The sequence below is a fragment of the Musca domestica genome, unplaced genomic scaffold (genome assembly GCF_030504385.1).
Source record: "Musca domestica strain aabys unplaced genomic scaffold, Musca_domestica.polishedcontigs.V.1.1 34, whole genome shotgun sequence".
Lineage (NCBI taxonomy): Eukaryota > Metazoa > Arthropoda > Insecta > Diptera > Muscidae > Musca > Musca domestica.
The window spans coordinates 1329300-1341351 of NW_026712313.1; the positions used below are offsets into that span (position 1 = coordinate 1329300).

At 30.1% G+C, this 12052-nt stretch overlaps 1 protein-coding gene across 1 annotated transcript; it reads right to left on the bottom strand.

The window, feature by feature from the left end:
- Positions 1 to 737: 737 nt before the first annotated feature.
- On the bottom strand, positions 738 to 2041 carry LOC131803830 (U5 small nuclear ribonucleoprotein 40 kDa protein-like). Its single transcript, XM_059125562.1, has 3 exons — positions 1815 to 2041; positions 1627 to 1756; positions 738 to 1572 (listed from the first exon to the last, which is right to left on the bottom strand). Exons 1-3 carry the CDS (start codon positions 1917 to 1919, stop codon positions 767 to 769), a joined length of 1041 nt encoding a protein of 346 aa, XP_058981545.1. The 5' UTR covers positions 1920 to 2041; the 3' UTR covers positions 738 to 766.
- Positions 2042 to 12052: the final 10011 nt, after the last annotated feature.

The window sequence follows — 12052 nt, forward strand, 5'->3', positions numbered from 1 at the left end:
CATGCATTTTTTGGAGTATCCTTCTCTAAAAGTACGTTTACATGCCAAATCTCCACAAGGGTAAACCCTGATAATTTACCAATCTAAATAAATTTTACTATAAAAAGGTTAAGGTAAATTTATTGAGATTGGACAATTCTGAGGATAAGGATAAAATAGATTTAATATGTAAACGTACTTTAAGGCCTATCAAGAAATCTGACATATAAAACTAATATTAATAAAAACATACATACATTTTTACTGGTAGTTTCAGAAAATTGACAAATTTGAAGGAAACGAACATCAAGGCCTATATAAGGTCGGCCAAGAAGACTACTATTGACAATAAAATTAGTAGTTTTTACACCATTGTGATTTCACTCTCTTTGAATTTCAGTTCACAATATGTCTATTTATGAGATTAGTTTGTTGGCCGACCTTATATAGATCATTATTTGAAAAATATATTTTTTTAAAAGCAATGCTGAGACAATAGTGGATTACAGTGCGTTTACCTTGTAATTGTGATAAAGATCCGTTATGTGATTTTGTTATGGCGGGCTATCATTTCTATGTGATTATCATTGTTGCTGTCATTTCAGTGCGCTTGATCGTGTTTCATAGATGCAAATTATTGCGCCAACAATGTCGCTATTCTTTATTAAAAGATAACAATTATTCAACACAAAATTTCCCATCCATCAATATTGCACACAATATTCCTGTTCCACAAAAAATCATAACTACATGGTAAGTCTTTTTTACATTTCATTCATTCCATTTATTAGTCTTCTATTTCACCCAAATACAAAGTCTTATCGCTAGAAGCCGACACAATCAACGGCTCTTTGGGGCTAAAATCAACGTCATTAACACTACCATTGTGTCCGGGAAGTTTATATAGAATTCTTCTGCTTGTTGTGTCCCATACATAGACATAACGATCGGCAGAACCAGCTGAAATTTTACTACCATCCGGTGACCAGGCGCAACGTAGCAAATTCTTTTCGAAATTATGTTGATGACCTTGGAAGATTTTCACACAACGCTCACCCGGTACATAGGGACGTATATCCCATATCCTTAAAGTGTTATCCAAAGAATTTGATAGGATATAAGATCCATCGGGTGATAACGATAATCCTGTAATTGTGTCCGTGTGCCCTTTGAGTGAATGTAAAACTTGTTGTTTACGTATATCCCAGACTTTCACCTCATTATCGATGCCACCGGATATAACTTGATCGGATGTGTCATTAAATGTAACCGAGGTCACTTGAAACGGTGCTTCCAACATATGGGCTGAAAGTTTCTTTCGCGCATCCCAAATGCGTATGGTACGATCATCAGAACCGGAACACAGCATTTGTTGGCCACGACGTGTTCCCTGTAGGGAATTTACAAAGTTCGTATGACCTTTTAAGCGTCGCACCCTTTGGCCTGTGCCAATATCCCATATGGCTAGAGTTTTATCTGTCGAGCAAGTGAATACCTGTGAACCCTCGGTATTGAAATGAGCTTCCAAAACGGCACCCGTGTGGCCAGACATGGCCAAAATGTTCTCACAATCACCATAAACGTTCCAGATATCTAGCAGAAGGAAGCTATTACACATTTGTCAAATATTTGAAGCCATTAACTTACATATTTGCCTATCAAACCCGGATGATAGCAACATTTCTCCCTCCGGATGAAATTCCGTTGTAAAAATCTCTCCCTGATGACCTTCGAGCAGCATAATGGGTGCCTGGAGATTCGAGGTTCTTCGCACACCCTAAATGAGAAGAAATTATTTCATTTTTCTTTATTGAACTTGATTGGGCATTACTTACCTCCTCCATTAAGGCCTTGTCACGATTTGTGTATGCCACCAAATCACTTTTAGTTTTCTTTGGCTCTTGGGCCAACACAAGACTGGAACCGGGTCTTTTGGCCATGTTTGTAAGTTAAACTTGATTATTATTATTTATCAATTATTTATTTTTTAATATTGGCCACAATGCGTTTGCCTGGTCGTCAATTGTAAACGAAAACAAATAACAACGTTGTTTGTGTTGAGAGAGAGCAAGTGAGAGTGGTTTAACATTACAGGGTGCCTCAGAGAAATGCATTTTCAGATGGATGCCACTAATGAGTTTAACATTCATAGGAGGGTTCACAGTGCAAGAAACTACAGCAAATTAAGATAGGCTTATGTACATAAATATAAAATTTATGGATTTGGTTTATTAAAAATTGTAATTTGATGGCTAAGGCGACTTCATCTGCGCCCTCTCGAAAAAGAAATTAGAACGGCATTGAATCACTGGATGCTTCACACCAAAAATTCAGGCAAAATGTTTTCACCCATATTGTGCAGGAATACGGTTCATCACTTTATTAAGTAGGAATTATCGAATATTTTAAAATAGATATAACTCCTTAAATATTGAGTTTTCGGCGTTTTTAGCTATTATTTGTAATCACTTTTTTAAGTAGGAATAATTGGATATTTTAAAATGGCCATAACTCCTTAAATATTAAGTTTTCGGCGTTTTAGCTTTTGTTTGTAATCACTTTTTTAAGTAGGAATTATTGAATATTTTAAAATGGCCATAACTCCTTAAATATTGAGTTTTCGGCGTTATTAGCTATTATTTGTGATTACTTTTTTAAGTAGGAATTATTGAATATTTTAAAATGGCCATAACTTCTTAAATATTAAGTTTTCGGCGTTTTTAGCTATTATTTGTAATCACATTTTTAAGTAGGAATTATGTAATATTTTAAAATGGCCATAACTCCTTAAATATTGAGTTTTCGGCGTTTTTAGCTATTATTTGTGATCACTTTTTTAGGCATGAATTATTGAATATTTTAAAATGGCCATAACGCCTTAAATATTGAGTTTTCGGCGTTTTTAGCTATTATTTGTAATCACTTTTTTAAGTAGGAATTATTGGATATTTTAAAATGGCCATAACTCCTTAAATATTGAGTTTTCGGCGTTTTTAGCTATTATTTGTGATCACTTTTTTAGGCATGAATTATTGAATATTTTAAAATGGCCATAACGCCTTAAATATTGAGTTTTCGGCGTTTTTAGCTATTATTTGTAATCACTTTTTTAAGTAGGAATTATTGGATATTTTAAAATGGCCATAACTCCTTAAATATTGAGTTTTCTGCGTTTTTAGCTATTATTTGTGATCACTTTTTAAGTGGGAATTATTGAATATTTTAAAATGGCCATAACTCCTTAAATATTGAGTTTTCGGCGTTTTTAGCTATTATTTGTGATCACTTTTTTAAGTAGGAATTATTGAATATTTTAAAATGGCCATAACTCCTTAAATATTTAAATAGGAATTATTGAATATTTTAAAATGGCCATAACTCCTTAAATATTGAGTTTTCGGCGTTTTTAGCTATTATTTGTGATCACTTTTTTAAGTAGGAATTATTGAATATTTTAAAATGGCCATAACACCTTAAATATTGAGTTTTCAGCGTTTTTAGCTATTATTTGTGATCACTTTTTTAAGTAGGAATTATTGAATATTTTAAAATGGCCATAACTCCTTAAATATTGAGTTTTCGGCGTTTCAGGCTATTATTTGTGATTACTTTTTTAAGTAGGAATTATTAAATATTTTAAAATGGCCATAACTACTTTAATATTGAGTTTTCGGCGTTTTTAGCTATTATTTGTGATCACTTTTTTTAACATGAATTATTGAATGTTTCAAAATGGCCATAACTCCTTAAATATTGAGTTTTCGGCGTTTTTAGCTATTATTTGTGATCACTTTTATAAGTAGGAATTATTTAATATTTTAAAATGGCCACAACTCCTTAAATATTGAGTTTTCGGCGTTTTTAGCTGTTATTTGTGATCACTTTTTTAAGTAGGAATTATTGAATATTTTAAAATGGCCATAACTCCTTAAATATTGAGTTTTCGGCGTTTTTAGCTATTATTTGTGATCACTTTTTTAGGCATGAATTATTTAATATTTTAAAATGGCCATAACTCCTTAAATATTGAGTTTTTGGCGTTTTTAGCTATTATTTGTGATCACTTTTTTAAGTAGGAACTATTGAATATTTTAAAATGGCCACAACTCCTTAAATATTGAGTTTTCGGCGTTTTTAGCTATTATTTGTGATCACTTTTTTAAGTAGGAATTATTGAATATTTTAAAATGGCCATAACTCCTTAAATATTGAGTTTTCGGCGTTTTTAGCTATTATTTGCGATCACTTTTTTAAGTAGGAATTATTGAATATTTTAAAATGGCCATAACTCCTTAAATATTGAGTTTTCGGCGTTTTTAGCTATTATTTGTGATCACTTTTTTAGGCATGAATTATTGAATATTTTAAAATGGCCATAACTCCTTAAATATTGAGTTTTCGGCGTTTTTAGCTATTATTTGTGATCACTTTTTTAAGTAGGAATTATTGAATATTTAAAAATGGCCATAACTCCTTAAATATTGAGTTTTCGGCGTTTTTAGCTATTATTTGTGATCACTTTTTAGGCATGAATTATTGAAAATTTTAAAATGGACATAACTCCTTAAATATTGAGTTTTCGGCGTTTTTAGCTATTATTTGTAATCACTTTTTTAGGCATGAATTATTGAATATTTTAAAATGGCCATAACTCCTTAAATATTGAGTTTTCGGCGTTTTTAGCTATTATTTGTAATCACTTTTTTAGGCATGAATTATTGAATATTTTAAAATGGCCATAACTCCTTAAATATTGAGTTTTCGGCGTTTTTAGCTATTATTTGTGATCACTTTTAAGGCATGAATTATTGAATATTTTAAAATGGCCATAACTCCTTAAATATTGAGTTTTCGGCGTTTTTAGCTATTATTTGTGATCACTTTTTTAAGTAGGAATTATTGGATATTTTAAAATGGCCATAACTCCTTAAATATTGAGCTTTCGGCGTTTTTAGCTATTATTTGTGATCACTTTTTTAGGCATAAATTATTGAGAATTTTAAAATGGCCATAACTTCTTAAATATTGAGTTTTCGGCGTTTTTAGCTATTATTTGTGATCACTTTTTAAGTACGAATTATTGAATATTTTAAAATGGCCATAACTCTTTAAATATTGAGTTTTCGGCGTTTTTAGCCATTATTTGTGATCACTTTTTTAAGTATGAATTATTGAATATTTTAAAATGGCCATAACTCCTTAAATATTGAGTTTTCGGCGTTTTTAGCTATTATTTGTGATCACTTTTTTAAGTAGGAATTATTGAATATTTTAAAATGGCCATAACTCTTTAAATATTGAGTTTTCGGCGTTTTTAGCTATTATTTGTGATCACTTTTTTAAGTAGGAATTATTGTATATTTTAAAATGGCCATAACTCCTTTAATATTGAGTTTTCTGCGTTTTTAGCTACTATTTGTGATCACTTTTTTAAGTAGGAATTATTGAATATTTCAAAATGGCTATAACTCCTTTAATATTGAGTTTTCGGCGTTTTTAGCTATTACTTGTGACCACTTTTTTATAACCATAACTCTTTAAATATTGAGTTTTCGGCGTTTTTAGCTATTATTTGTGATCACTTTTTTAGGCATGAATAATTGAATATTTTAAAATGGCCATAACTCCCTTAATATTGAGTTTTCGGCGTTTTTAGCTATTATTTGTGATCACTTTTTTAAGTAGGAATTATTGAATATTTTAAAATGGCCATAACTCCTTAAATATTGAGTTTTCGGCATGAATTATTGAATATTTTAAAATGGCCATAACATCTTTAAATATTGAGTTTTCGGCGTTTTTAGCTTTTATTTGTGATCACTTTTTTAAGTAGGAATTATTGAATATTTTAAAATGGCCATAACTCCTTAAATATTGAGTTTCGGCGTTTTTAGCTATTATTTGTGATCACTTTTTTAGGCATGAATTATTAAGTATTTTAAAATGGCCATAACTCCTTAAATATTGAGTTTTCGGCGTTTTTAGCTATTATTTGTGATCACTTTTTTAGGCATGAATTATTGAATATTTGAAAATGGCCATAACTCCTTAAATATTGAGTTTTCGGCGTTTTTAGCTATTATTTGTGATCACTTTTTTAAGTAGTAATTATTGAATATTTTAAAATGGCCATAACTCCTTAAATATTGAGTTTTCGGCGTTTTAGGAATTATTGAATATTTTAAAATGGCCATAACTCCTTAAATATTCAGTTTTCGGCGTTTTTAGCTATTATTTGTGATCACTTTTTTAAGTAGTAATTTGTGATCACTTTTTTAGGCATGAATTATTGAATATTTTAAAATGGCCATAACTCCTTAAATATTGAGTTTTCGGCGTTTTTAGCTATTATTGGGATCACTTTTTTAAGTAGGAATTATTGAATATTTTAAAATGGCCATAACTCCTTAAATATTGAGTTTTCGGCGTTTTTAGCTATTATTTGTGATCACTTTTTTAGGCATGAATTATTGAAAATTTTAAAATGGCCATAACTCCTTAAATATTGAGCTTTCGGCGTTTTTAGCTATTATTTGTGATAACTTTTTTAGGCATAAATTATTGAGAATTTTAAAATGGCCATAACTTCTTAAATATTGAGTTTTTAGCTATTATTTGTGATCACTTTTTAAGTAGGAATTATTGAATATTTTAAAATGGCCATAACTCCTTAAATATTGAGTTTTCGGCGTTTTTAGCCATTATTTGTGATCACTTTTTTAAGTAGGAATTATTGAATATTTTAAAATGGCCATAACTCCTTAAATATTGAGTTTTCGGCGTTTTAGCTATTATTTGTGATCACTTTTTAAGTAGGAATTATTGAATATTTTAAAATGGCCATAACTCCTTAAATATTGAGTTTTCGGCGTTTTTAGCTATTATTTGTGATCACTTTTTTAAGTAGGAATTATTGAATATTTTAAAATGGCCATAACTCCTTAAATATTGAGTTTTCAGCGTTATTAGCTATTATTTGTGATCAGTTTTTTAAGTAGGAATTATTGAATATTTTAAAATGGCCATAACTCCTTAAATATTGAGTTTTCGGCGTTTTTAGCTACTATTTGTGATCACTTTTTTAAGTAGGAATTATTGAATATCTTAAAATGGCCATAACTCCTTAAATATTGAGTTTTCGGCGTTTTTAGCTATTATTTGTGATCACTTTTTTAGGCATGAATTATTGAATATTTTAAAATGGCCATAACTCCTTAAATATTGAGTTTTCAGCGTTATTAGCTATTATTTGTGATCAGTTTTTTAAGTAGGAATTATTGTATATTTTAAAATGGCCATAACTCCTTAAATATTGAGTTTTCGGCGTTTTTAGCTATTATTTGTGATCACTTTTTTAGGCATGAATAATTGAATATTTTAAAATGGCCATAACTCCTTAAATGTTGAGTTTTCGGCGTTTTTAGCTATTATTTGTGATCACTTTTTTAAGTAGTAATTATTGAATATTTTAAAATGGCCATAACTCCTTAAATATTGAGTTTTCGGCGTTTTAGGAATTATTGAATATTTTAAAATGGCCATAACTCCTTAAATATTGAGTTTTCGGCGTTTTTAGCTATTATTTGCGATCACTTTTTTAAGTAGGAATTATTGAATATTTTAAAATGGCCATAACTCCTTAAATATTGAGTTTTCAGCGTTATTAGCTATTATTTGTGATCAGTTTTTTAGCTATTATTTGTGATCACTTTTTTAAGTAGGAATTATTGAATATCTTAAAATGGCCATAACTCCTTAAATATTGAGTTTTCGGCGTTTTTAGCTATTATTTGTGATCACTTCTTTAAGTAGGAATTATTGAATATTTTAAAATGGCCATAACTCCTTAAATATTGAGTTTTCGGCGTTTTTGCTATTATTTGTGATCACTTTTTTAAGTAGGAATTATTGAATATTTTAAAATGGCCATTACTCCTTAAATATTGAGTTTTCGGCGTTTTAAGCTATTATTTGCGATCACTTTTTTAAGTAGGAATTATTGAATATTTTAAAATGGCCATAACTCCTTAAATATTGAGTTTTCGGCGTTTTTAGCTATTATTTGTGATCACTTTTTAAGTAGGAATTATTGAATATTTTAAAATGGCCATAACTCCTTAAATATTGAGTTTTCGGCGTTTTTAGCTATTATTTGTGATCACTTTTTTAAGTAGGAATTATTGAATATTTTAAAATGGCCATAACTCCTTAAATATTGAGTTTTCAGCGTTATTAGCTATTATTTGTGATCAGTTTTTTAAGTAGGAATTATTGAATATTTTAAAATTGCCATAACTCCTTAAATATTGAGTTTTCGGCGTTTTGAGCTATTATTTGTGATCACTTTTTTAGGCATGAATTATTGAATATTTTAAAATGGCCATAACTCCTTAAATATTGAGTTTTCGGTGTTTTTAGCTATTATTTGTGATCACTTTTTAAGTAGGAATTATTGAATATTTTAAAATGGCCATAACTCCTTAAATATTGAGTTTTCGGCGTTTTTAGCTATTATTTGTGATCACTTTTTTAGGCATGAATAATTAAAATGGCCATAACTCCTTAAATATTGAGTTTTCGGCGTTTTTAGCTATTATTTGTGATCACTTTTTAAGTAGGAATTATTGAATATTTTAGAATGGCCATAACTCCTTAAATATTGAGTTTTCGGCGTTTTTTAGCTATTACTTGTGATCACTTTTTTAAGTAGGAATTATTGATCACTTTGTGATCACTTTTTTAGGCATGAATTATTGAATATTTTAAAATGACCATAACTCCATAAATATTGAGTTTTCGGCGTTTTAAGCTATTATTTGTGATCACTTTTTTAAGTAGGAATTATTGATCACTTTGTGATCACTTTTTTAGGCATGAATTATTGAATATTTTAAAATGACCATAACTCCTTAAATATTGAGTTTTCGGCGTTTTTAGCTATTATATGTGATCACTTTTTTAAGTAGGAATTATTGAATATTTTAAAATGGCCATAACTCCTTAAATATTGAGCTTTCGGCGTTTTTAGCTATTATTTGTGATCACTTTTTTAGGCATGATTTATTGAATATTTTAAAATGGCCATAACTCCTTAAATATTGAGCTTTCGGCGTTTTTAGCTATTATTTATGATCACTTATTTAGGCATGAATTATTGAATATTTTAAAATGGCCATAACTCCTTAAATATTGAGTTTTCGGCGTTTTTAGCTATTATTTGTGATCACTTTTTTAGGCATGAATTATTGAATATTTTAAAATGGCCATAACTCCTTAAATATTGAGTTTTCGGCGTTTTTAGCTATTATTTGTGATCACTTTTTTAGGCATGAATTATTGAATATTTTAAAATGGCCATAACCCCTTAAATATTGAGTTTTCGGCGTTTTTAGCTATTATTTGTGATCACTTTTTTAGGCATGAATTATTGAATATTTTAAAATGGTCATAACCCCTTAAATATTGAGTTTTCGGCGTTTTTGGCTATTCTTAAATATTGAGTTTTCGGCGTTTTTAGCTATTATTTGTGATCACTTTTTTAAGTAGGAATTATTGAATATTTTAAAATGGCCATAACTCCTTAATTATTATACTTTTTTAAGTAGGAATTATTGAATATTTCAAAATGGCCATAACTCCTTAAATATCGAGTTTTCGGCGTTTTTAGCTATTATTTGTGATCACTTTTTTAGGCATGAATTATTGAATATTTAAAATGGGCATAACTCCTTAAATATTGAGTTTTCGGCGTTTTTAGGTATTATTTGTGATCACTTTTTTAGGCATGAATTATTGAATATTTTAAAATGGCCATAACTCCTTGAATATTGAGTTTTCGGGGTTTTTAGCTATTATTTGTGATCACTTTTTTAGGCATGAATTATTGAATATTTTAAAATGGCCATAACTCCTTAAATATTGAGTTTTCGGCGTTTTTAGCTATTATTTGTGATCACTTTTTTAGGCATGAATTATTGAATATTTTAAAATGGCCATAACTCCTTAAATATTGAGTTTTCGGCGTTTTTAGCTATTATTTAGCTAGTATTTGTGATCACTTTTTTATATAGAAATTACTTCTGCTTTATTACTTAGCCATTGAACCAAAAATGAGCTTCGTCGCTAAACACACGTTGTGTTTGTTGGACCTTCTTAAAACCTTGAGAATTTTTTCTCGTAAAATCTACCAATTCAAGCTCTGCTAATCTTGTCAATTTTCTCGAATAAAATCCAGGATTATAGTTCTGTTAGTCCTTAAAATTATTTTCTTTTTAAAGATCTACAATTATAGCTTTGAAACACCTATGATAGTTCTATTACAAATCCATGATTACAAATTGGATAGTCCTTGGCTTTTTTTCTTTTTAAAAGAACACGATTAAAAACCAGGCGGTCATCTATATTCTCTCTTTAAAAAAATGCAAGTATCTTTCTCTTATGATTTGGTTTAAGGATGTGTAGCTACACGGGATTCACTCGGAGACTTTTGGTCTATTGTATTCATCATGGGATAAATAAAGTTGAGAAAAACTTTGACAAACAAAAGTCAGAATTTCTATCTCCCGCCTGCAAAATATCGTTTATCTCTTGTTTGGAAATCTGCATGGTGGGTGTTCTGTCGTCTCTACCTCTTTTTAATCTTCACATAGTCTACAGCAGTGAGGAACACTGTTATACATTTTTGACTTCAGATATGTGATACTGTAGTGGTCAGTTAGTGTGCATACCACGATTATTAGATCAGACCTACTAACGGATAGAAAGGAGAGCTTTTATTGGTCTGCTTGTTTTCCTTTGATACCACCTTTCCAGATGAAAAGGTATTTCCCAAAGTCGTTGTCATTTTTGAGGCCTTGACAATTTATTATAATTTGTCTTCCATATGTCTTTGTTTTGGGAAGGGACTGACTAAACCTTAATATTCGTTGAGCCCGGCATGTAATACAGGCCCAGATAATACACTGCACCTCTTTAATTAACCTGCCAAATGAATTTTTGAACATGGATTTTAAAACGGATTAGCGGATATCAAACAAACCATGTGTAACAACAATATTCGTTCGCCTTCTTTAAGGAGCCAAGGTATCAACGAAGCTCCCCTAGTATACACCCAATATCCTAACTGCAAAGCTGTAAAATTAATGGACATGTGGTCCCATAACACCCCAGCATTAGAAGGGTCCTCTTTATGTAGGGACCAGCACAGAAGTTTGACTATTTTAGAGGACACCAAAACATCGCCTCGTCATTCTAAGCATCATTGATACTCGGGTATTCAAGCCGAGACTCCATCCAGACCAGCTGACTGCCTGCCATTGCTTTTTTTCAATTCGCTTCTACCCAATATATCTACTGGCTTTCCACCATCCTGTGGGCGCAACTGATATCAAACAACTATGCTCCACGAAGGCGGATTATGGGTTTATAGCTCGGATTGCCCCTATGATTTTTTTTAGATTTAAAAATATGTTTAAGATTTTTACATTTTTACTAAAAATTTCCAATTTTAACTCTGATAACCCTTAAATAATAGCAAAAAAAGTAATAGCCCTTGAGATTGAATAGTCCTTGAGAACTTCTCTTTTAAAAGCCTACGACTATAACTTTGGTAGTCCAAAAGAATTTTTTCATAAAAAAATATTATCCATTATGCACAACCTCTGGATGCTTCTGATGATGCATGGAATTATAGCTAGGATCGCCCCTAAGATTTTTCTCTTGAAAAAATTAACAATTTCTTAGTGAACCAATTTAGGCTTTCTTTCTTCATATTCCCAATATCACATTTTTAGTAAAAATCCGCAATTATAACTCTTATGGTCCTTAAATTGTTCTAATAGTCCTTAAGACTAATAGTCTTAAGACACTAATAGTCCTTAAGATTGAATCGTTGATTATCAGGCATGTCACAGAAGTTTTACGAAATCGATTTATTTCACCTTTTCCAAATCGTTACGATTTGCTTTTGCTTCCTCAGCACTCGTACGTTTTGACTAATCCGGAAAAAAAATCATTTCACATTTTTTAAATAAAAATATGGTAACTCCATGAAAAAATGGTCGTAAACAAATTA